General features: G+C 36.6%; 1 protein-coding gene across 11 annotated transcripts in view; it reads left to right on the top strand.

Moving 5' to 3' along the window:
• The window catches only part of CEP128 (centrosomal protein 128), a 381,669-nt gene that overhangs the window by 7,081 nt on the left and 347,567 nt on the right, over positions 1-27,021 (top strand). For 6 of the 11 annotated variants that reach the window (XR_011532692.1, XR_011532691.1, XM_070593018.1 and 3 more), the window contains exons 1-5: positions 2,655-2,723; positions 9,617-9,775; positions 11,469-11,555; positions 24,504-24,630; positions 25,696-25,814. Coding sequence is in view for 8 of the 11 variants with exons in the window: in XM_070593018.1 (XP_070449119.1) it covers positions 9,632-9,775; positions 11,469-11,555; positions 24,504-24,630; positions 25,696-25,814 (477 nt within the window). In the remaining 3 variants the exon portion in view is untranslated. Of the gene's footprint in view, positions 1-2,654; positions 2,724-9,616; positions 9,776-11,468; positions 11,556-24,503; positions 24,631-25,695; positions 25,815-27,021 lie in introns of those variants that run through there. The other 5 variants (XR_011532693.1, XM_070593019.1, XM_008536820.2 and 2 more) reach the window with 1 other exon arrangement.

Raw genomic sequence — 27,021 nt, 5'->3', positions numbered from 1 at the left:
ATTGAGTACCCCAACTGCTACTTATGATTGCTTAGAAGTTTTTTTTACCAAAAATTGCTAGCCTCTCACTTGTTATATCAACTAATTATGCCTATTTTGTGCATACTAATTTGAATCTGTCCTTTTTTTCTTCCACCATTAGAAGATGGTCTGAAACCAATCTGTTTTCTCAAGGAGAGTAGGCTTAGGAGAAACTTGAGGAAGTGAACCATCTTCTAAACTGAATCAGTTTATTAGTAAACTATATATATCAGTTAGCCTTTGCAGCATAATAAATAAACTTTTGGAGGCATACAGCAATAAACATTTATTGTTTGTGCATGGCCAGACTCGCTCATTTTTCTGGGTCTCCGCTGGCTGTCTGCAGATCTAAGCTGGAAGCCTTTGGGGCAACCAGGTGTCCCACACTTTCCAACAGGATAGCCTGGGCATGTCCTCGAGGTGATGGAAGAGTTGCAGGAGAGCAAGTTCCAGTGTGTAATACCATTTCAAGCCCCTACTTGTGCCATGTTTGGCCAAAGCAGGTCATATAGCTGAGCCCAGAGGCAGGGGCCTGAGGAGGTACCTCCACTTACAGTAGGAGGGCAGTGTATATAAGAAGGGATGAATTGGTGCCAAAGTATGCAATGTACTACAGTTTTGTTCTGAATGTGGTTTCTGATATGCACAGTAGGAAAATGTTCTAAGTGGGAAAGCATTCACAGAGTTTGCTTAAAATCAAGTCCTTTTGCTCAATAGTAGTATCTCATTCTGGTTTTATAGTCCATCGACATGGCTAACATCAAAGCTATGTTACCCACTTTCCCTTCTCGTCTGTAGAGGAAAGCATCTCTTGAGCGTTTAGCCTTGGTTAATTCTTCCCAACTGAGTTGCTCATTGTTTTTTTTTTTAATTTTTTTTTCTTTTTTTTTTTTCCCAAAGATTGGCACCTGGGCTAACAACTTTTGCCAATCTTTTTTCTTTTTTCTTTTTTTTTTCTTTTTTCTGCTTTATCTCCCCAACTCCTCCCTGTACACAGTTGGATATCTTAGTTGCAGGTCCTTCTAGTTGTGGCATGTGTGACGCCGCCTCAACGTGGCCTAACGAGCGGTGCCATGTCCGCGCCTGGGATCCAAACCCTGGGCCGCTGCAGTGGAGCGCGCGAACTTAACCACTTGGCCACGGAGCCGGCCCCCTGAGTTGCTCATTTTTAACTGGGCAGCGAGGCTGGTAAACTTCCTCTGTCTTGGGTCTTTATCCAAAATAGGGCTGCAAGCTCAACTGCTAAGGGGAGTCCATCAGGTAACACTGTGTGAAGCAGGCCCCGTGAGAACTGGGAAAGACAGGAAGGCGCATGCCCGATTCCAGGACAGCCATTGTCCATGTCCATGTTGCCATGGGAAAATCCATCCCCGCTGTTGCCAGATCTTTGAATTTTTCAGCAGAAACTGGAAATTAGAATTTTTATGTGAAGTCTCTTTGTTTTCAAATTAAACTTTGAGAATAACAGGGTGAATATTATTTTAAAATACATGTCAGTTGGCTGGATTTGATCTATACTCCTCCAGTTTTCATACTCTGATTTGAACAAAAGGGTGTCAGAAACTCAAGGGTTCTAGCTCTTTCTTTGTCCATGCTGATCTCTTGCCCAGTCTGGGGTGGTTTGGACATTTAGTAGAGGCACCTCAAGAGCTTTCATTCTTATCTGCTATTTTGGAAATATTGTAGTATTTATTTATTTATTATCTGTCAGCAAATGCAAGAGTGCATTTCCAGGGCTTAATTACAAGTAATCGGTCCATCTCAGGGGTTTTGTTAGCATCCATTTCTCTGTAAGTTTTCTTTTTTTCCTTGAATTTTTTTTATTGTTTTTTATCGTGACATGTTTTACTTTTTATTTAATTTTGTAAACTGCCTTATTTATTTTAGAAGTATGTGTGGGTGTGTGTGTCTAAAATATCTGTCATTCTGCTTGTGAGACAGGGAGGGCATTATTAAGTAACTTTATTTTCTTTTAAAACTGCGCTGATTTTTTACAACTGACGCAGTGTAATTATCTGAGCAGCTACTAGTTTTTCTGTCCTTGTTTGAGTAAGCAGTTGTTTTGTATGCTGCATGGCCTTTTCCAGAAATGCCCCTGCTCCCTGCTTGATGAGTACTGGTCCATGGGACTCTGCCCTTGTACTCGGAGGTGCTGGAGCAAAGGGATGCAGCCTGGGGCTGAGCCTGCCTGGCTTCGGGAATGGAGGGGTGTGTGTGCGCGTGTGTGTGTGTGTTGTGTATGAGTAGGGGATGGATGGCAACAACAGGAATAAGTAGAACATAGAATCGTAAATCAAATCTAGTGTGTATGTATATATATATATGTGTATCTATCTGTATGTATACTCTAGTGTGTATGTAGATATATTTTTAAATATGTACATACTCTAGTGTTTATGTGTATATATAATTCAAATATATATATACATATATTTAATTTTTGAGGAAGATTAGCCCTGAGCTAACATTTGCTGCCAATCCTCCTCTTTTTTTTAAATTTTTTTTGAGGAAGATTAGCCGTGAGCTAACATCTGCTGACAATCTTCCTCTTTTTGCTGAGGGAGCCTGGCCCTGAGCTAACATCCATGCCCATCTTCTTTTCCTTTATGTGTGGGACTCCTGCCACAGCATGGCTTGACAAGAGGTGGATAGGTCCGCACCCAGGATCTGAACCGGTGAACCCCCAGCTGCCAAAGCAGAAGGTGCGAACTTAACAGCTGTGCCACCCGGCCGGCCCCTGTGTATATATATGTTTTAAATGTTAATTCTCTAAGTTAGAAAGTCTCAACTGGGGATGCTTTTATCTACCCACCACCTTCTGGCCCCTGGCCCAGGAAACATTTAGCAATATCTGGAGACAGTTTTAAATTTATGCCCTGGTGGAAGGATGCATGAACTCTGCTTATTTGTACCTTCTCTAGTTCCTCTGAGACAGATGGTTTCTAACTGGATCCTGTTTCCTTGTCTCATCCATCTGTCAAACGTCTACTCATCCTTCCAGATGAATGCAAGGATCCTGACCCAATTTCCCTGGTATTTTGTCGCGTTACTTAGCTCACCATAGAGAGCCCTTTTAGAAATCTTTCTCTCCCGTCAAGGACTGTGACTTCTTTATTTACTTTCATCCTTCATTTCTAATGTAGTGACAATTCGGTAAATGATGAAGGCATGAATCTGTTGTAAGTATCTCTTTGATCTGTTTCCGTTGTCTTACATTATGTACTGACTTAACAGAGAACTGGCTGGTGGACTGGACAGTTGATTTTGATCTTATATGAATTTCCCAAAAGGGTATGAGGAGATTAAGTTACACAGGAGCACTGATGTAAAGAAGACAGGCACAACTGATAATTGTTTGTACATGGTAACCTCTGCTGGCTTGTTAACTTTTTCGCTTGAAGGATGAGGCAAAGCTCTCAAGTCCTACAGCTATTGAAGCAGTGAGAAATGCATTCTAAAATTTGAACGTGGTTAGTGATTAAGCTTATAATACGGTCCCCACCTCCCCGATCCTCTTAAATATCAACATCATTACCTTGAACATGTTTGTTGAGGACAGTTGCCTTGGACAGGGATGGCTGAGGCACAGAAGCAATCACCTACTTAACATGCGCTCGTCAGCCTTTGTGAAATATCACCCCTGATGCTGGGCGCTTATCTTTTATGGAACAGCTTGCAAAGCCTAATTGTTTTAAACTGGCTCTGAGGAGAAGAGACTTGAGAATCAATAAATTACAGCTCTCATACATACAAATGTGCATCATTATAATGAAGACAATCTGATGGCTCTTTAGGTCAAATAACGAAAGAGGTAGTCTTGAGTTTGTAAAGACTCGCCACCCGTCCTCTTCCTACAGGCTTGAATGCAGTTTTACTCTCTCTGATCTTAGTGTTCAGGGTTGCATAAGGGCATTTGTTTTTGATGGATAGATCCTCAGTGGGAGGAGAGTTCATTACTTGCTCCGATGGCTGTATGTCTTCTTTATAAGGTTCATTAAGGCAGAAGCAACAATATTTATGCCTTTAAATACTGATGTGTTGGGAACAGCTAGATAAATTATTCTAAGAATTGTACCATCTGGTTTCAGACCCAGAGCTTTGTCTGAGATGCTGGAGGCTTTCACCCAAGGTCACCCATCTTCGTCCTCTCTAAGAGAGTCTTGGAAAAAGCTCAGCATCTGAAAAGCAGATGGCATAAATATTATTGCTTTCTCCTCAGTGAGAAATTTTGTAGTACCAGTAGGTGGTAGTAAGCCGCAGAGAGTATTTACTGCTTTTTCTGCAGTTGAAGGAAGTGGCTTTTCTCCCCTTTAACCAGAATTCTTTAAATTGTTCTTTAAGAGTTCTTTAGTCTTCTTCAAGTTTAACAACTCTGTCATTTATCAACAAATGTTATGCTGAAATTTCTTATGATAATGAGGATGGATTTCTAAACTAACAGAAATTTTTTCTTTTAAATCTTTAGCAATCATGATTTTTCTTGAGGATACATAGGTGTTTTTCTACCAGGGTTAATAATTCTTTGGGCTTCAAGTTGTAATGTGATTAAATATCATCCATGAACCATTTTTAACTTGTTTTCCAAAGCAGGTTTGGGTTGCATAAGCTATGTCAGTACACACTGATATATTTTTACGTGATCCTTTAACTTTTAAGTTCATTCCAGTATTTAGAGTGTTTCTTTAAGAGAGTCAGGTTTTGAATCTAATAATTGTCCTTCAGCAAAATTGCAAAGAGAGAATCATTTATAATTAAAAAATAATTATTCTTTTAGCTCATAAACTCATGATAAATGGTTCCTTTGGCCAGACGGTACTCTTCAGTATGAAACAGAGATTGGCATTGTGATCCCATTTCTTTAGCTCATCACTTGGTGACAACTAGTGACATGACCCTACCTACAACATAATAAGCGAGAAAAGCATCTCATTGTTTAATTTATATTTCTTTGGTTGTTAGGTAGAACATTTTTCATGGCCATGCATACTTGTTTTCTTATATGACCACTCTCAGTGTATTTTTATCAGTATGAATGAATCTAATACTTTGGGTACAATTTCACTGGGGAGAAGATTTTCGGAGGCCTCGTCAGTTGTCATTAATGTCACTGATACTAGGATATGCAATGCTTTTTTTTTTTTTGAGGAAGATTAGCCCTGAGCTAACATCTACTGCCAATCTTCCTCTTTTTGCTGAGGAAGACTGGCCCTGAGCTAACATCTGAGCCCATCTTCCTCTGCTTTGTATATGGGATGCCTGCCACAGCATGGGTTAACAAGCACTGCGTAGGTCGGCACCCGGGATCTGAACCAGTGTACCCTGGGCTGCTGAAGCGGAACGTGAAAACTTAACCACTGTGCCACAGGGCCAGCCCCCACAGTGCTTTTTAAAAACTTTTAATTGTGGTATTAAATAATAAATTCTTAATGGTGAATGAAGAATGTGTAATTGACACTTACTGCTTTGTGCTTTTCTTCTTTAGTTGGTTATAGTTCTCAGGAACTATTTTATGGCCTCACGTACTTTATACTGTAGGTTCTGATTATGTGGCATGAGCCTCCTTCCCCCTCCAGTGGCCACTCCTTTCTCATTTGTTTCTCTTTCCCTCCATTAACTTTGTGTCTGGGAAGTGGTGGTGTTGACTGATGATAGACTGGCATTTTTTTGGTAAGGTTGGACCTCTGCCACCATAGCTGCCTTCTGCATTGTGACACTTGGGATTAGGCACTGTCTCAGTTAGGTTTTGAATTGTCAGTAACAGTTAAAGAAAGTGCTAAGTTTTTATCAACAATTAAAATAATCTAATTTTTACTTTTTATTATAATCGGATTTGTAAATTTCCCTTAGTTCGACATTTAAGACACATGTAATTAAAGTCGTTAGATGGTTGGTGAATGTTTCATATGCTATAAAAAATGCAAAATTCTCAGATATATCTCACCTTAAATCTTGATATCTCTACAGGAGTTCCATCAGATGCAGGAATTTGAACATCTTTTAAGTAATTGAAATTAATAGCTGAAGGCTTTGTGTGTCTGTTTGTGCTAGTGAAATTCATGCTGGAAAGTGTGGTATTTATCTTATTAAAAGTATGTAATCCTCAGTAGGGCTAAGTGAGTTCTTTTGTCTTATATGACAATTAGATGTAATTTAGTTGATGTTCTTAATTTTATTTACTGCTGCTAAGATGATCTGTTTTAAAGTTAGTTTCAGATACCCCATATCTTTACTTGTTGATATTTTTCAACTGATTATAATGTATGTTCCACTAAGAAAGACTATGAGGTACATATACCTGTGGTAAAAGTATAAAATATGGCCTGGAGAGTTAAATACAAAATCGTCCTAGCAATTATCCCTGGGGAGGTGTGGCAGGAATAGTGCTGAGCGGAGGGTACTAAGACTTTATTTATAGTGTTCTAAATATTTTATAGAAAGTATTAGAAGCACATATGTCAGAATGGGGAATAAGAATAATAGAATATATTCTTATAAAATAATAGTGAAAATAAGATAATAGAAATAGGAAAGAATAAGAATAATAATGTTTATTAGTCCTAGGTGGTAGATACATGCATGCTTATTATATTAGTCTCTCTGCTATTTTATATTTTAAACATTTTTCCAAATTATTGAAAATAACCATAACGTTTTCAGTTATCACTATTTGTAGTCAAGTTGAAACTCAAACTATCTGCTCGTTACAAGTCTAATGTACCATTTATATCCATTGAAATTATATGTAGATAACTGATTATTATTAAAATTTTGGTACTCTTAGAAAAATCAGGTTGTCCCAAAGATGGTTATTTTGCTTCTTGTTCTCACCAACAACCATTATAATAAACATTTGGATTTTTCTTTTTTTAAAAATAATTTTTGTTTTGTTGAGGTCATATTGGCCTATAACATTGTGTAAATTTCAGGTGTATATTATTATATTTCAGTTTCTGTAAAGACTGCATTGTGAGCACCACCAATAGTCTAATTTTTATCCATCACTGTGCATATGTGAAACACTTGGCTTTTTCAGTCACCTTTTTTTTTTTGAGGAAGATTAGCCCTGAGCTCACATCTGCCACCGATCCTGCTCTTTTTGCTGAGGAAGACTGGCCCTGAGCTAACATCCGTGCCCATCTTCCTCTACCTTATATGTGAGACGCCTTCCACAGCATGACTTGACAAGTGGTGCATAGGTCCGCACCCGGGATCCGAACCAGCTAACCCTGGGCCACTGAAGTGGAACATGCGAACCTAACTGCTGTGTCACCAGGCTGGCCCCTCAGTGACACCTTTTTATTCTACCTGATGATTTCTTAACTTCAGTGTAGTTTCTAGAATTATGACTTGTTAAAGTGAAAATTATTATGCTTTTTAGCTATAGAATTTTGACAGATCCAGGCATCATCATTATTTTCCATTATACAAGAGATAGAAGGAATATGGAGATAAAAATGCCTTTACTCTAAGGCTAATGGTTTGATTTGTTTTCAGGGCTCTTTATGAAATGTAGCATAGATATGCCACTTAGTTTTTTCCTGGTGCCTAATAACGATTTCATGTTACTACTTGATTTCCCCCTTTCCTTGATACTTTATGCTTAAATGAAATGAGAGGGCGTTGAGGAGTCTATACACACATGTGAGCCATGGCCTGTGCTGCCTTTAGCAAATTTTGCTAAGTGTTAAGATCGTTCACTCTTAGTGGTTAAGGGACAGCAGAGTACAGTGGAATGAAGAGCGTATTGAAGGTAGAGAAGCCTGGCTGACTCCTGGGTCTGCATCCTGGGTCTACTACTTGTAATCACTTGTATGGAGTTGGACATGTTACTTAACATCTCTTAGCTCCAGCATCCTCTGTAAATTAGGGATTGATGCTGATTTTAATAACTTGTTATGAGAATTAAGTTGGATTGTCTATGAGCATCCATATGGTACCTGGCATAATAGCAGCCTCTTAGAAAATGTTGGTTCTTCCTGCTTTCACGAATGGAAAATGCTGGAAAGTACTTTTACTTAGGGTGATAAGATTTTTAGGTCACGTGGCTTAGATTTATGAGACATACTTGCACGGAAGTGGTTTCCTAAGTTTAAAAGGTGAACTTTACATTTAAGATTTCTTTCTTCTTAACACTATTTTTTTGGACTGGAGCAATTGTGATCTAGGGAAAGCCAAACAGTTGCTTTAGGCTTCACTTCTTCTTGTTTCCTGATGTGGGAAGGAGCTACATGGTGGGCACTATACCTTCGTACTTATAGACGGGAGAAGGGAGGCAATAACCAGAGGAGACAGGTGTGGAAGGAAGTTGAGAGGTATGGTCAGAGGAGAGGGTGTCCTCCAGCCCTGTTTCAGCTAGTATGGAGAAGTTGGATGTTCCACTGATTCTTTTTCTGATTCTACAAGGGCAGACTATAGTTCACTTCGAAAAACCTAACTCACAGCAAGGATCCTTGCTTATCTTTTTATTTAGTTTTATCTAACATTTTAAAAACATGACTGCTTTCACTAAATGTTCTAGGATCTATCCATATTTAGCAAATTCTCATTATCTTTACTTTAGATCTCTGGTCATGGACTTCCCAGATGCATTCAGAATAAAGATCCAGAAAGTCCAGAATGGTCTAGATCATCAAAGAAAGGTTTCATCACATTGTATTTAATAAACCAGAAAAGAAAATGGTCATATGGATTTTAGGAAGATTGTAACAATTAATGTTAAAATAAAGATTAAGTAATGCTCAACTAAGAATGAAGTTATTGGAGTACTCAATAAACTTTCACTGTTGATCAGTTGAGTTTTCTCTGTTGCTTCTTTGTTCTAAATATATTTTGTTTCTTCAACTTCTGTAAAAGGTTTTCTGAAACTTTTGAGATTGTCTTGCATGGAAAAACTTTGTTTTGCATTAAACAGAAAATTGCGGTAAGGATGGGAGGAAAGCATATTTAGAGAATTTTCTACTGATGAAATTGTGCTCAGGATGTTTGACTTTCTATTCTGTGGAGATGTTGAAGATGCCATCTTCTCACATATTCGTTATTGTGGAATTGTACTTCTGTTACAGCGTTTTAAAAATTCTACTGTATTTTAAATTAAGGTGCATGAGTGTTCACTGTACACTGAGTGGGATTCCTTTATTTTAGGTTGTTCTGTGTGCATTGTATTTTTGTTTAAAGATACATGTGTTCTTACAGCTTAGTAGAATGGACCTCAGACTGATAATGAGACTTGCAGGACCTAGCCTTAGAGAATATCTTTTTTTTTTTCATTGTAGCGATACCAATCTGTCCCATTTAGTATGTGAAAGTGCTTTTAAAATTTAGAAGCATTGTACAAAACTTAACAATTGTTCTTATTTGGAGTTGTAAACATGACTAAAATTATATCTGAGGAATTACTCTTTTAAATCAGAAAAAAACAGAGGGAGGAGAATTACGTGGGGAAGTGACGTGCTTTCAATCTTTGTGAAATTAGAAATTATGATATGCCAAAGGACTAATGCAATAAATACTTAAAAATATCAAAAAGTAAGTAGTTAATCTCTTATTTTCATGCTCTTTGCCATTTGATTGACCTTGACCTGGATTTATTTTTAAGGATTTGTGTACATCAATGGCAGAATCCTCCAGTGATTCAGACCACTTCCGCTCTCGTGACCGATTGAGTCGATGGGCTGCCAGGTCAACACACAGGGAAATGCGAAATCCTACAGTAGACGTCACCAAGAAGGTCAACACTATAACAAGTACTTTACAGGTTAGTTTAACAATGGTTGCATTTAATAGATTTTAGATAGTTTAAGCTGAGACATAGTTTTGGTCAATGTATTAGCTTTTTTGCTGCTGTAACAAATTACCACAAACCTAATGTCTTAAAATAACAGAAACTGATTTTCTTATAGTTCTGTAGGTCAGAATCTGACACTGATCTCATTAGACTAAAATCAGGGTATCTGTAGGGCTACATTCCTTTCTGGAGGCCCTAGAGGAATATCTGTTCCTTTGCCTTTTCCAGCTTCACCAGGCTGCTGTGCCCCCTTCCTTCATCTTCAAAGCCAGCAAGGGTGGGTTGAGTCCTGCTCACATCACATCACTGATGCTTTTCTGCTTCCCTCTTCCACTTTTAAGTGATGCTTGTGATTACACTGGGTCCACCCAATAATCCAGAATGATCTCTCTATCTCAAGGTCCTTAATTTAATCATGTCTGCAAAATCTCTTTAACCATGTGCGGTAACATACACACAGGTTCTGGGGATTGGACTTGGACATTTTTGAGGCCGTTATTCTGCCTAACACAGTCAGTAAAGATGTTTGAAATATATGACAGGTTATGGAAGTGTTTTGGGAAAAGGCAGTATTTCCAAATAAAATTTTGTGGGAGTGAAACCAGTAAAAATTACCATAGTTTAGTTTCCTGTGGACATGTGCCTTTAGAGAAAGGGCTCATATTTTGGGTAGGTAGATTATTCATGGCTGAATAATCTTGAGATGCTATTTTGATCCAGAGGCTAACCTTTGACAGAGTTTGGAAGTTTGAGTGGAGGCAGTTTACATCCTCTCCATGGAAAGGGCTTGGGGAAAGAGGTGGGAGAAGGGTAGCACAGTCACACTGGGAACAAGAAAACTCAGAAATAGAATTTTTCCCTACCCATTAATCCCTTACTTTTGCCTTGCTTGATTAAATATGGATTCGGGCTTTTAATTGCTTTGGGTTAGTGTGCTTAGATAAGAAGAGGCTCATTTTTGGTGGAGAGGCTGTAATTTGATTTAAAACTCAAAGCTTTTTCTTTGTAAACTTATTTAAACTAACATAACCATGGATTTTTGGAATACAAATGCTTGTACTTTCCCACCAATGAGACACATTAGTAAGTATATAGTTTTGAAAGAAATGCCGCCATTAATGTCTCAGGCGAAACCTGGCCTATTTAAGTGGAAACCATTTTTACTGTGATTATAACTAAATTTGTTGTTTATACCTAAAGGTTAAATCATGTCTTTTTTTCTTTTCTCTTCATCAAGTTTTGAGGTGAAGTGATAATTGAAATAACGCTGATCCTAATGATTTGCTTCTCTTGTACGCAGTCTACTGGACTTGTTCTTTTAGGACTCCTTTTCTATAAAGAGGGTGTGAATTAGTTGAGGCATACAAATTGATAATGAGGAGTCTTTTCGATTTATGATTTTGTTGCTGACTTCCTATGGAACCTTGGATAAGGATTTAACTTATGTGCTTCAGATTATATACAAGTGAATTGCAGATGGATTTTGAATTTCTCTCTCAGTGTTGTTAATAAGATTTATTTGATATTTATGAACAGTGTTGATATCCAACTTAACTGTGATGTAAATTGTACCTTTTCCAAACAGTTGACTTAGCCATTTGGCCTAAATAAGATTGATTGGGAAAAACTGGAACAATTAATAAAGTACCTTTTCTTTCTTAAGGATACCAGTCGGAACCTGCGACAAGTAGACCAGATGCTTGGACAGTATCGGGAATATAGTAACGGACAGGCGGGTGCTATAGAACACGTAAGAATGTTTACATATATTTGCGTTTTCTCTTACCCACGTTTTGGACATGCAGTTGTTGAGGGGTACGGATGTGAGCTAAAGGAGATTACCATGGTGAACAGCTTCAGCTTTTAGACTGCTTTACTATTTTGTAGTTTAAATTTAGGTTAGCTTGTCAGATGGATGGCCAACTAACCTATATAGATTAGATTCTTTTGAATTTGAAAGCTTTACGTGAGAGGGGGAAGAATTCAGGACATGAATTAAACTGAGACTTACTAAATTTGGGCTATAGATAGCCCTAATGGGGAATTAAGAATTTTAAGGATGGTTTATTTTAAAGGAGTACATGCTCATCATTCAAATAAATAATAAAACTCCTATCTCATAGCCCTTATCAGTCTCACTCCAAAGGGGTAGCAATTTTCACAGTTTCTTGTCTGTCTTTCCAAACATTTTCTATGCATGTATAAGCATATGGGTGATTGCTTTAAAAACTGGAATCGTACAAAATATAATGTTATGTAACTTTTTTCATTTAATAATATATATCATTTCCATATAACTCAGTAGCTCTACCTCATTCTTTTGAACAGTTGTATAATATTCCATAGTATAGATGTGTACAGTTTTTGGTGGTTGTTGTAAACAATGCAGCAATGACCATTATTGTACACATATTTTTGTGTAATCACGTGTGATTCCTGGAAGTAGAATGGCTGGGTTAAAGGACATGTACACTTACAAATTTGCTAGATATTTCAAAATTGCCATTTCAGGGATGTGCCAATTTATACTTACTTCACATGGGGATGTAAGAAGGAAAGATACCCCAGAATTCTGGAATGAAATGAATATTTTTTATTAATATTTTGCTAATTTTATCTCTATTTCCTTCTTTTGGAATTTGGTAACTCATCTTCTGTAAACTCTTGGAAAACCAATTAAATTTTTTCCTTTATGTTTCCAATTACGAGTACACACTTTAATGAGAAGACTAATATTACATTTGTACTGTGATTGTTTTATATATATCTGTGCTGTACTAAATTCTTACATAACTTCCAAGTTGTAATTGATGATTTGCTATTTTCTCTTTACAAAGCAAAAGAAATTATTATTTGCTGGTAATTGGAAGCTAATTGCTTAAGCACAAGGAAACATATCTTCTTCATAAGGTTTTCTACTACTTTCATTTAGAAAATAAACTTGGACTTTCTTGCATCTACAAATTTTTTATGATTTATGATGTATTTGACAGAGCCGTAGATTTTGTATATTTTGGCAGCTCATGAAATGTTTTAGACTTAACCACCTTATTAATAATGGGAGTTAATTCTTTGCTTTTTAATTTATTAGTGAAAAATTAAAACCATTATTAAGTAGTAGCAGAGAACAAAGTTACTTTGTCATGTTGACTATTAGATGCTTATTTATGGTAGCATATTTCCTTTGAATTGAGCAGTTGAGAAATGCAATTATGTATTAAAGAATTTCTGAACAGGTAAGCATTTAAAACACAAAACATGTTCTACTGTGGCACTAAGCTTCTGTGGTAGGCCTAGAGTTGAATAATGCTGAACTCTGGGGGAGTGGTTTTATTCATGGCAAATACATAAACTCAAGTCTTTTGTTTCCATCTGAGTTGTAAATATATAGAATGCAAAGACACTCATTTAAAAAATAAGACACAGGAGAGCAAGAGTCTTTCCTTTTGATTCAGCCTCTTTCTTGGTCTGGTCTAGAGTCTCCTCCTTAGTTTTCCCAAATTGTTGTTCAGTCAAAACAGTTGGTTCTCAATGACCCGTCCCTCCAGCATACCTGAGGAGTATGTCACCCTCTGCCTTATGTTATCCTCACTTGATAGAGCAATGATTTTCACCCTGCCAACTGTAAGTTACCTGGGGGAGCACTCGCCGTACTCTGTGGGAAGATATGCAGCTCAGAAAGAGTATTTCTCACAACAAGTGATTCTGATGGCTTCTTGATGAAAACTGCTTTCTGAGCATTAAAATATTTACTGTTGTAGAAAACATCATACCTAAAAATGAGTATATGTGATATGCCAGCTGTCATGTGACTTATCTGAATCTTTCTATTCATATTCTTTAAGTTCTTTAAGTACGTGGTAGAATTATCCTTCCCCTCCCCTTTAATTAACGTATGTTCTGTTTAGGGAGGGATCCTGGAGGTGATTTTGTTTTGTTTTGTTTTTGAGACCATCCTGCAACTTATAGAAGTACTGTTACTGTGGAACCTGCTTTTTTTTTTTTTTTTTTAACATCCTGTAACAGGTTAATCCATTTCAACCAATCTTCAACTGTTAAAAAATTCTTCCATGCTAAATAGCCATTGCCTCATTGAAATTAGCATTGAATTAGCATTTCTCTTTTAAAATATAAGCGATTTCCTAGAAAATGAGATCAAGTGTTTTGCTCTAAGGAAGACAAGAACTTTTATTATTAACTTAGATTGTATAAATGGTTCTAGTGCTAAACCTCAGGAAATTGATATAAGTGGCATATATGCATTTAAATATTTATTTTATTGGTGTTTAACTTTGTGAACATAGTTTGCCGATGGGTGAGGGCATATATGAGTAATGGGTGCAGTGTTTTCCTCCTGAGATGATCTCCCCCAACAAGAGAACTGTGAGAATTATTCCTGTTGTTTTGGAGGGCCTAAGGGTCAAGAGTCATGTTGGGTCACTTTTTTGACAACTTTTCCTTGAAATATACATAATTTCATTTCACTGTTGTTCCCTTGAATCTTGATAACCTCCAAATCCTAAACTTAATTCTTTGCTTATTATGTGAGAAAGCTACTCTATGAAGAGTTGAGCAGTGTTTCAGCATCAGTGATGGGGTCCGTGGTGTGTCATAGAGAAGGAGCACCAACCTTTTCGTAGTCTCTTTAGGAATTTCTCCATAAGCTTAGTGTATCCCAGGCACTTTTTTAGATTAACTCATTTAATTCTCTCAACAACCCTATTAGGTAGATACTATTATTATCCTCATTTGCAAGATAAAAAAACTGAGGCACAGAATGGTTGCTGACTTGCCCATGGTCTCACAGCTAGTCAGTGACAGAGCCAAGGATAGGATGTTATCCCCAAACCTAGCATCAGGATTCACTTACCTCATTGAGTCATGGTTGCTCACATTTTCGTGATGCTGTGAGTTTATATTTCTGAAAATTGAGATTTTTGGATTCAAAGTTTGAAGGGTTATATAATTTACATTGATAAACTGGATTTTGGAGATTATCTTAACTGATTGAAAAACAGAAGGCTTCTGTCAGATAAGTCATTAATATTACAGCTGGTACAAGGTCCAGAGTGAGAGTTAGATGGAATAAACACAGAAACCGAATTAGGAAGAGATCTGGTGCTGAGCTAGGATTGGCATTGGCGGATTGTCAAAGTTGGCAGTTCCAGCTGCCACTTAGGCAGTGTGGTGGATTCTGCAAGTTGTCTACACCAGCATCAATTTTCCCCCTGTTTCTAAGTAACAACCATTGATTTTTCACTAGGCTTTCTGGCAGCCATTCCATCCAGTGAGCCATATTTAGTTGGATAGTATGACTTAGGATCTTTGGGCTCAGTGAACTCATGACCTTGAGGAAGTGTCATCCCACATTATTTCTCATGCTGTAAATTTCTTGGAAGTTCTGAGAATATTTGGACCAAAGAGTACATGTGGGGAAGGTTTTATTTGAGAGCTTACTGTGAAAATTTGGAACATATTATACTCCTGTGTTAAATAGTGCAATTGATTAGCTTAGCGTTTAGAATATTTCTAGAACTGTGTGTTCCTATTCATGAGTGAACAGGTCTGTTTTTGTGTTAATGCTATAAAAATGGAATGCCCTCAAGAAAGAATAATCAACATAAAAAGTTAATACCTTCTGGAGTGGAAATTTGGACTGCAGCTGATGAGGTTAAAGTAGTTAATATTGGGTATAAAAGAAAAATACAGTTCTCTTGATTCAAATCAATAGATTCATTAATTTCATTTTTAAGGTAAAGATTGGTTAAAATATAGTAATATCAAATTAGAGCTTAGAGGCTTGCATTAATAGGTAATTTTTCTTCCAATTAAGTATTCTGATTAAAATTTCCCCTTTGGGAGTAATAGGATGTTACCAACTGGCACATAAACTTTGGAAGAATTTGAATGTTAAACAATGAAGTCCAGGTTTTTTCTTCTATTCAATGGGTTTCAGTTGTCAGATATATTTAGTGACATCTCAGAAGCATGATGGTAAATCTTTACAGCCAGGCACAAGCCACTTGTAATATCCCAAAGTTGAAGGTATCTGCCCCTTTCTTTCTGTTTGAGTTTTACGAATTGTCCTGAAGGTGAGAGCTGTCCCAGTCTTTTAATAACTTTAATGTGAAGTAGTTGGAGTCAATGGGTAAGAAATTATAATCAAACAGTTAAATTCTGTTAGGACCTTCTCTTTGTAAATATATTTCAGATCTTTTTTTTGAGGAATATTAGCCCTGAGCTAACTACTGCCAATCCTCCTCTTTTTGCTGAGGAAGACTGGCCCTGAGCTAACATCCATGCCCATCTTCCTTACTTTATACATGGGACACCTACCACAGCATGGCTTTTTGCCAAGCGGTTCCATGTCCGCACCCAGTGTCCGAACCAGTGAACCCTGGGCTGCCGAGAAGCAGAACATGCGAACTTAACTGCTGTACCACTGGACTGGCCCCCTATTTCAGATCTTAAGAATTAGGTTCTTAGAGTCTTATGTTTAAAATTTTATTACCAAGTCTCTCCTGAAACTACTGGACAACAGAAGAATTTTTCCAGATTTTGGCTTTGAGGCTAGTGGAATAATGTCGACTTTGGAGTCAGACTTGAAATTGGATCCTGACGTTTCCACTAGAATTCATCTCAGTGACTTTGGGCAAGTTATTAAACCTTTCTGAACTTGAATTTCATCATCTGAAAAAAGAATATAATTATATATCCCTTATTAGAACTAACATTTATTGAAGTGGTCACACTGTTTAGACACTTGATAAACATTTATGTTTTCGTTACTTCTTTCATTCATCCAGTAATCCCTACCATCAGCTGTTTTCCATGTTCTTATTATAGTACTTGCTACTTTACAGGCACTCAGTACATGTTGCTTTCCTTTTCTTGAATTCATTGGGCCTAACTTCAGTTTTAGGTACATATCGTTGTAACTGTAAACAGCATAATGTGTTGCAACATCTTCAACGATATGTGTATCTGATTATTTTGACTTCAAAGTATATGCTAAGTTAGACAGCGGAAATAATACTGTGCTTTCCCCTTCGTATTTTCATGAGTGTGTTGTCTGTCCACCCAAAATATAGTAATGTGCTATTAAGAGTGCCTTCCAGTTTCCATGAGTGCTTATTTATTGACATTCAAAATACTATGTAGAGATATTTTAGAAATTCTTTAAAAATTTTGGTTAGAATATGTGTGATATATGAGCTTTGAATATATGGAATTGCATTTAAAAATAAGAGTTACATAAATAAAAATGATGCATCATTTGAAAGAAAATTTCTGAATTTCAGGAATCTTATTATGGGCTTATATTTCCATAAATCAGAATGTGGAGAGAGGTTAGGCAGAGCAGCTGGAGCTAGTGATCTTCTGGTAAATAAAAAATAAAATAGCAGCAACCATTTAAAGAATATATTTCAGCAACAGATGGTGGGACCAGAAAAGAACGCAAGCCATAAATTTGCACTCTTGTTTAATTTTACAAAACTCTCCTCCTCCTCCTCCTCTTCCTTCTTGTTTTAATAGAAGATAAATAGACTGTAAGGAACCAAAATAGAGCTGATAAAATTAACTCTACAACCCATCTATTTTGCAATCTGTTGCCACATAAACCTTGACATTCTGTAGAGAAGTAGGCAGTGAAGGAAAGCCAAGCGTAAAGCACTTAACAGAGTACCTGTGGATGAAATTATTATCCTGGACAAAATTTTTAAAATGACCTTTATTCAGCCTTCTACTTTTGCCCTGGATTTTGCCAAGCTGACTCCTTAACATCTATAAATCAAAGTATTTCAGTGTTTTCCTGTCAACGTTGTAGGTGTATTTAAACTTACAACACAAACTGTCCCCATGGTCACCAGTGCTATATACATTGTGAATATTTGCTAACTACTGATGTTTACAATTTCCGCTCAACTATGCAGCTAAGTGAATGCAGTTATCTATACATGACCAAATTTGCATGCATTTTTGTATAACCTGTGTTATGTTAGGGGTTATGTTTTCTTGGTATGAAAATAAGGAAGAATTTGGAGTAAGAAAGTATGTGAAGAAACTAAATAGATTCTTTAAATGGTTTCCAAAATTCAAGCCTAGTTTAAATTGCAACATTTAGAATTTTTACTAAGTTGTTGCTGGCTCTTTTTTCTTTTTACGTTGTGTTTTTCATTCGTATGGAAGCTAATTAGTTGATGCATATTTGGTAGCTACTATATTTATGTGTAAGTAATCACTGTTCCTAGTTTATTTCTGTTATGGTCTCTGTGGAATAATGGTGGATATCTTTTAAGACTTTCCTAGTGACTATTTTTAATGTGATTTTTCTTCTCTCGATGAGCTTAGTCAGGATGGGATTCGTTTTGTTGTGAATGTGAATATATGAGACACACTGGTTATTAGTGAAGCAGTTACTGATGCTGTATATTGACCAAGGAAGTGTATGCATGTGGTTCTTTGCCATTTCTCACCTTGTCTTATTCAAGCCAAATTTTATTGAATGATTTATTTCTTAGGCATTCTTGATACTGTTTGTGGAGTTAGTGCCTAGTTTCCCAGCTGTTTACTATTGCTTGGAAACCTTACCTTTCTAGGGACTGGTCAAGAAGCTTACGATTATGAATTTTGCAAAGTCAATATTTTTCACTTAAAAAAACAAACAAATCAGAGTTCTGGTCCCAGGTGAGATGGAGTTAGCATACTCTTCCACTGAATACGGCTATAAAACCTCTACTGAATTCACGAAGCAGTGATTTGAACTGTTTGAAAAGTAAATACAGGCAGTCCTTGTTGCATGGTTTTGACTTGCATGAATTTTATTACTCTGATTTGGTCAAATAACACCAGTCTGCAAACAACACAATTCAAATTTCAGTTAACACAGTGTATTAACCACGAGTACTAGAAAAAGTACAAACCTTGCTGCCAGCTCTTCAGTCCGCATGTTACGATGTGAATAACAGATCACTGCTTCTGAAGTCTGTTGCTGATTGGTCACAGAAGGTGAAATGTACAGCTGTGTTGCTTCCTTGTCTCCTAGTGATAGACCTGCTTGTATTTTACAAAAGTAAGTAATAATAAAAAAGGAATTGGCCAACAAAAATGAAAGTACAACAAAGAAATGAAAAGTGATCCTGTTGAAAGTGAAATTTGAATCATATTATGGAGGAGTTATAGTGGAGTGACAAAGAAATAGCTGATAGTGGGAGTAGTGACCTTGCTGCTATTCAAGGGTCCCTAGATAGACAGCTGGAGGAATTTAGTGAAGTTATTTTTAGAGAATGACACATTCTTCTAAAGAGCTTTTCCAGATTAAAACATGCTATTTCTTCATTCCATTTATCTTTCGCTTTTATATTCATTGCCTACAGTGATCATAATAAAAATTACCATTTACTGAACAAACTAATCTCCCCTAGGCATTGTTCTAGTTATCCTATATTCATTGTCTTATTCCATCCTCTGAATACAATGTATGCTAAAGTTCTTATCTGATAGGACGTGAAATATGTAGACAGGAGCAGAAGCAGAAGCTGAGGAAAGCACTGCCAGGCTTCCCTCTGGTCCTTCTGAATCGTGATTTTTTAACGATCACATCTCTTATTTGGTGTACCCATTGCTGCTTGGATGATCTCCTTTTGTAGATTTGGTTTGCAGTGTAGTCACTCCTTTCAAATTACATGTTTGTTTTTTTTTTTTTTTTCCAATTCATTATCTTGATTTATATTTTGTCTCTAAGCAGAGTTTTTCAAATAGAGACATCACAGGGCTTTCAGAGATCTCTATGCAAATTTTAAAATTTGATATTTTTATTTTAATGTTAATCTAAAAGCTTATGCAGTTTTTAAAAATTTCATTTATTTGCTACTTTCCAAAGTAATGAGTTGGTTCCCCAGCATTCTCTAGTGGTGACCAATGTCTTTTTTCCTCCTTGAGTATCATTCACTCACAAATTTATGCATATATGAAGTGTTTTAATCTATTGTAGTTAATATTTCTATTGATACTCAAGTTATTTCATCTTTGGCTTGAAGGAGACTTCTCAACTGGGCGTCTAAGTTTAAAGCATGTCTTGACAATTTGGATAAGCACCCTTATAAACAAGTATTGCCATTCAATTTCAGTGCCCAAGTTTTATGTATATTCATACTGGTACCTAGTAGTAATGCTTCAAGTGTTTTAGTCTAATATCAAATGAACCAGTGGTAAAAGAATAGACCTACTATGTGAATGATACATTTATATTGAGTTGAGGTGAAAACATGTCATAGCATGTTCTATGATGCTCATTTTGCGGTATTTCAGATAGGGGAAAGTGGGGGAAATGAAGTCATCACTTGGTACGTGGTGAGGTAGTCATGCTAAACTCTTCGAGTCTGCACCACGGGAGTCAGTACAGTACCACAGTCTCATGTGGAGCATTGATTTAGTTTTAGCAAAATGGCACCCTCCATCATAGTAAATTAGTGTTAAATTGAGTTTTATTAGTGTTGCTTTGTTTTTATTTAATTTCAAGTTTGATTCGCTTTTGCACCTAGCTAGGAGTTGTAATTTTAAAGAGTTTAAAACAACTTTTACAATTTTGAATCTTTTTATCTCTTTGTTTTTGTACTTTAGGAGTGATCAAATTGGATTCATACACCATGATTAGAGATTTTGTGCAGTGTTTGTTGTACTGCTGCTACTTTAAGTGTAGATTTTAATGCTATTACATTTTTAGTTTTGTTTCTTAGATGGAGGACTTGTTTTTGCCACAATATTTCTAGGAGTAGTTAAAAAAAAACTTTATCTTACTCATTTACCTTTTACATTTCACATTTTGGCCTTTACATATCAGCCTGTTTATCTGTTCAATGGCTTATGATGTTATCTTTTTAGAGTTTTAAAATGAGGTTGCCAAATAGTTTGTCAAAATTTTTATCTTATTTCTGAAATGAGTAATTTTCCAACATCTGTTATTCCTCCCAGATTTTGGGGGTAATGTATCATTTCTCTTGTTCTGTAATATTTTTCCATATGTTTCATGGTGTTATTTGTTGTTGTTGTTGGCAGGGATAGTGTGTGTGTGTGTGTGTGTGTGTAAGTGTAAATTCATTTTATTTATCAGCTTTTAGTTAAAGCTCAGGATTTGTTTGCAAATAATCCCACATAAAAAGGAGATTGGCAAGTTCTGCTTCTGGCATTGGTAGATAAGATTATTTTGGATTAACTCTCCTACTCACAACAACTCGAAAGGAGGAAAAAAAAGTAAAATATAATATTATGAGCCCATCAGAGAACTACCAAAGCAGTGGGGAATTTGTAGTCAAAATCTGGCAAAAATGGAAGTCCGGAAAGATGAGTCCTGCTTTTGGGACTCTTCCTCCCTCATGGCAGTGGCTGATTTCAGAAGAGGTGGCTCAGAAGCAGAGAGGCTAGCATCAGAGCCATCAACAGACTCAGGAAGCTAGAGACTAAAACTGGAGTTCACGAGCCCTCCAGCTTTCAGTTGAGACCCCAAAGGGTGATGGCCTATGAAAAATGGTGAATTGAAAACAAGAGAAGTGATAAACTGAAAATAGAGCAGCCCTGATGGGGACAGAAGCCCAGCTTTGAATCATCTCAGTTCCTAACGGGATGAAGTTGGGTTGGGTTTCCTAGTGACTCTAGCCTAACTTCCTGGTAGAAGCAAACCCGGGTCCCTTCTGAAGGGAGAGGTCATCATCCAGAGCTTTAAATAATCTCTACAATTTTCCATATATAGTGTCTATCACATGATTAAAAAACTACTCAGTCATAAGAAAATACAAGAAGTGACTGAAAACCAAGGGAAAAAACAGACGATAGAAACATGTGGGATTATAAAATAACCATGATTAACCTGTTCAAGAAATTATGAGACAAGATGGAGAATTTTGACAAAGAATTGGAAACTGAAAAAGAACTAAATGAAAATTATAGAAACTGAAAAATATAATGAAAAGAAGTGAACAAATAAATAAATTTTATACAGCCATCAGTGGATGGATTAAAAAGCAGCTCGTGTACAGTTGAAGAGAAAATTAATGAATTGAAAGATAGGCCAGCATAAGATCTGCAAAAAGAAGAATGGAGGAATGAAAGGATGAACAACACAGAAAAGAGCATTGATGACGTATGGCATGAGCTAACATCTGCTGCCAGTCTTCCTCTTTTTGCTGAGTAAGGCTGGCCCTGAGCTAACATCTGACCCCATCTTCCTCTACTTTATATGTGGGATGCCTGCCACAGCATGCCTCTGGATTTCCAGATGGAGAGAGAAGAGAGAATGGGGCAGAAACAATGTTTGAAGAGAGGATGCCTGAGAATTTACAACAATGAAAGATACCCAAGCTACAGATTCCATGATCTCTGTGGGTCAAATGGGATAACTACAAATAAAACTGCACATAGTCATATCATAGTAAAACTGTTGACAATCAAAATCAAAGAAAAAAATCTTGAAAATAGCCAGAGCTGAAAAGGGAAGATTACCTTCAAAAAGAAGCAATAATAAGAAATGACAGCTGATTTTCCTTCTAAAAGGATACTGACATCAGGCTTAGCTTGAAACATGTGAATAATAAAGATAAACACAGGAGAACTTAATAGGACTGGTTCTGTCAGTACCTTGTGTGGTCTAAAGTCATTTTATATTTCTAGTCTTTTTCTCATGTTACAGTTCGGATTTGAGCTTTTAAAAAATTTTTGTTTACCTGAACTTCAATTTTTTTTTTTTTTTTTGGTGAGGAAGATTGGCCCTAGCTAACATCTGTACCAATTCTTCCTCTATTTTGTATGTGGGATGCCACCACAGCATGGCTTGATGAGTGGCATGTAGATTTGTACCCGGGATCCAAACCTGCAAACCCTGGGCCGCTGAAGATGGAACACATGAACTTAACCACCATGCCACTAGGCCAGCCCCTGGATTTGAGCTTTTTACCTTTAACATTATTTAATTTTATTCTGAACCTTTTTCACAGATTACTGATATACTATTTTGTGTTCATGTGTAAGACCTCTAGTCTACTTATATGTTAGATACAGTTTTATTTTACTTATGTATAAATTACTCTCAAGATAGACCTTAGTTCTCCTGTCTCATCTGTATGTTTCCCTGGATTAACAGGCTGGGTCCTCCCGCTGGTGAGCACTCAGGCACGATGGTATCATATGTGTCCCAATTTAGGAAGCAGGGAACAGAGGGTGTAGAAATACTAGCTTTTTTTTTAGAAATGAGAACAACAGTAGAGGTAGATTCCTGAAATTCTAACTCTACTTCTTTTAATCCAGACTGTTTTAACCCTTGTTTTCCAGAAGAAGTAAATCCAGACAACCAAAATGAAAAAGGATTTGCTCATTTGTGACTCTTACTCTATGGCATCTGTGCTCTCCCTTCAGCCAAGGCTGCTTGCTTTCTGCACAGCCCCTTAAAGAAATCAACTTGTTCTCTCCATTAAATGATGTTTTATCTTTTATTTCATTTATTTTTTTTTGAGGAAGATCAGCCCTGAGCTAACATCTGCCAATCCTCCTCTTTTTGCTGAGGAAGACTGGCCCTGAACTAACATCTGTGCCCATCTTCCTCTACTTTATATGTGGGACGCCTACCACAGCATGGCTTGATGAGCGATGCCATGTCTGCACCCAGGATCTGAACTGGCGGACCCCAGGCTGCCAAAGTGGAACGTGAGCACTTAACCGCTGTGCCACTGGGCTGGACCTTGTTTTACCTTTTAATTCTGGCTGAATTTAGGAAACCCTATCTTCTCAATCAATTGTTCTGTTTTGGCATTCTCTTTAAAGAGTTATAGATGACTTGGTCTACGGAGCCATGCCTTATTTTTATTAACATTATTTTTTATTCATCCTTGGATGAGATATCTAGATCTGGAGTTTCCCAGCAATTCAGGGGGTTTGGATTTTCCTCGGCGTCTCTCTTCGTTCCCTTGGGTTTTAGTTGACTCCTCTTTTGAGGTCTGTAGCTGTGTACAGCTCTGAATGCTATTCTCAGTATTTATCGTGTTTTTATTTCATGTAGCTCTTTAGGTCTAAAAACATGTCTTCTTATATCCCCTGCTGGCTGACTCCCTAATAATCTGAAGAGGGCATTTGGACAGCTGTAATCCCTAGTACTAACAGTCTGACATCTGACCACATAGTTTTCTGAGATTTGAAGTCTTGAAGTCTTTGAATGAATGAAAGAGATGTTCTGATACAGAATTGGGCAGTGCACATTGTTTCAGTAATAACAGTTCCTGTGAAAGCTGTTCAGTTTCCTGTTTGTTACAGATCTGGGGTTTCTGCTGGAATGTTTAGAAGGGAGGAAGGCTTTCTTCTCTCTTTTTCTAATGTGTTGGCGTTATGGTTCTAAGCGTGGGTGGCACAGCAATAAAACATTTCAATCTGGTTTTGTAAGCCCTTAGATAGTGGACGTCTCCTCCACAATATGGTAATGGAAAGATGGAATAGGTAGTGACAGTGCTATTTAAAACCAGATGTTAAAATTTGTTCTTAAAATATTTATGTTTACTATTTTTATATTTCCTAACATAACTTAGTTCAAAATTTTCTTGGGTATAAATTCTCTTTGGGAACCCAAATATTTCAGAAATAGCTTTTCAAGTCTCTGGTCTATTTGTATTTGGAAACTGTTTAAAGAGAATAAATCTCCCTTCATTATATTCTTTAGTTAAAAGAAAGCTTGGAGCAATCAATAGGCCAACTGCGGAGTCAACGTTTATTGAGAAACTCAGGAGGGAGAAGTATTTCTGTTACAAGTCTGAGTGCAAGTGACCTCGATGGTGGCACTGTGACAGGTAAACTTTTCAGAGGTTCTGAAAACCCTTTTTATTTTAAAAATATTCCGGAAGTACGTATTAAATACATTTAATCGTTGGACAAATACAACCCATACATAAAGACATACAAATAAGGTGTTAGAAGATGCAGTCAAGGATTTCATAGTGAATATTTTCAAATATGTTCAACAAACTTTGTGATTCTGAGTCTGTTACTTCTGTTCTTTTCCAACTCCACAGACCACATAGACCTTTACCTGACAAAACTTGCATTTAATTGTTTGCCTTGCATCAAAACAAACACAAATAGAATTTACTGTGTGGTATACTTTCTGGATTGGAAGTCTTGTTTTAGTTTCATAGTTTTTCAAATGTCTGCTTATGAAATAGCCTATGACACTTGTTAAGAACAGGTGAATTTTATCTTTGGTGTGCAGCTAGATTTCAATGCTAGGTTATAGGTGATAACACTTAGTTTGCCTGTAATTAATCTTACTTATACTTTCCTTCAGCACTGAGGTTCATGTTTGAATGGAAAAGATTTAGAATAGAAAAGTCTGCAGTGAAGAGAGGTGATTAAATAGAATAATCATTAGTAGCTCATGTTGTTAATATTGATATTGATCGTCAGAATAATGACTAAAAATTGGACATGATTGACTATTCTTCTTTATGGTAGTTAGTTTTTATTGATTTTTAAATACTTTTCAGATTTTAGGTTAATTTGTTATTTGAAAAATTCTGTTTTATTATTGTTCAGTTATATTTTAGGGAGTCGTAAAAGTTACTTTTATTTAGCAATTTATTTTTATCTAAGAGAAAAATATTGCTTCTTTGAAAAGTATAGCAAATTAGGACTTTTGACGTGTTCTATTTCCAGGTTATTTCTGTTGTTTATTTTATCTGCTTTAAGAGCAAAATTAGTGTCAATTTTGTGGGATTTTATGGCCATAGCAAAATACTTGGGAAATATTCTGGGTTAAGGGTGCATGTATATATCCATGTCTGCTATGTGTTTACTGCGTAAAATTTTAAATTCTCACACAGTACTTTTCTCCTCTCTGTTTTCTTTCACTTGTAAAGAGAGCCACCGTTTTCCACCTACCTCACCTCTCAAGGACTATGGGGATCAACAGGGCATTAAACGAATTAGATCCAGAACTGGTGTCCGATTTGTTCAGGAGACTGATGATGTGGGCCAGGTACTTTGTTCCATTCTGTAATCTATATTCCTTACATTTTTATATAAATGACTAACACTTGAATTTAATGGCTATATTTTTACCAAGAGTTTGATCATTGGTAACTTTTTACTGATTTTTTTTTTTAAACCAAGTAAACTATTTTATTTTCAATGTACTAATTGTCATTATACGTTTATTTTGAATTTGGTTATGGAGGATTCTATTTTGTAGAACATTTAAAAGTGAGTTTAGTTGTCTAGGTTTTGTTTTCTTTTTCGGTTAGCTCACTCTTCTGTAAGCTCTGCTAAGTCAGCTACATTTTATTTTGCTAAGTTTAGTGTGGACAAGTTAGTCCTCGTGTGGTTAATGTATTGATTTTTCCGTTCATGTTTTTCTGATTCTTGAATCATTGATGGAGCCACTTTCTATTAAGCAAGAAATTCCATACTTTTTCTATGTATTCACTAAAGATTTTGGAAGTATTAGTGTGATGGACATATTTTTTCTGCTTCTTTAAACTTCTCCACAAGAGCTGAAAAAACATCTTTTTCATTGCCTTGGATAGCTAAGTTGATAAGGTCTAGGGGATGTTGCTGACCTTGACATCTTTGTTTTGGTAGTTTTAGGACTGAGGGCTCAAAGTTTGTTAGGATACTCATTGTAGCTTTCACTTGTTAGGGCATAAGATAAAGAGATAACAGAACTAAGTGCATAAGAAGACAACTTGTAGAAATTTTTCCTTGACTGTGTTATTTTTTGGTAGGTGCAACTTGCTAACATGGATTGTATGATTAAACCTAGAACAGAGTACGGTAGCCTATCGTTACTCATTTACTCTCTCATTCTATTTATTTGGCACCTGTGTCCTGGGACAGTGCTTGTGTTTGGAAACAGTGATAAGCAAAAACCTTGCCTTTTTGTGGAGCATAAGCTAGAGAGGGAGTTAGATATTAATCAAATAAGTATATAAATACACTCATAATTAAGAGCTAAGATGTGCACCTTAACAGAAAAAAGCATAGGGCTATGGGAGTGTGTGTAGTATAGGGGCCTGCCTAAGTCAGGGAAGGCTTCCTGAAGAAAGGCTGATTGAGTTGAGATCCGAAAGTGGAGTAAGAGACATTCAAGGTGGAACAAATACCTTGGCAGGAAGGAAGATGGCGCCTATGAGTAATTTAAAGAAGGCCATGTGGCTAAAGAAGTCTGAAGTGCTGAGACCACGCAC

This window comes from Equus przewalskii, chromosome 25 (genome assembly GCF_037783145.1).
Source record: "Equus przewalskii isolate Varuska chromosome 25, EquPr2, whole genome shotgun sequence".
Lineage (NCBI taxonomy): Eukaryota > Metazoa > Chordata > Mammalia > Perissodactyla > Equidae > Equus > Equus przewalskii.
This window is presented reverse-complemented; position numbering and strand designations above follow the sequence as displayed.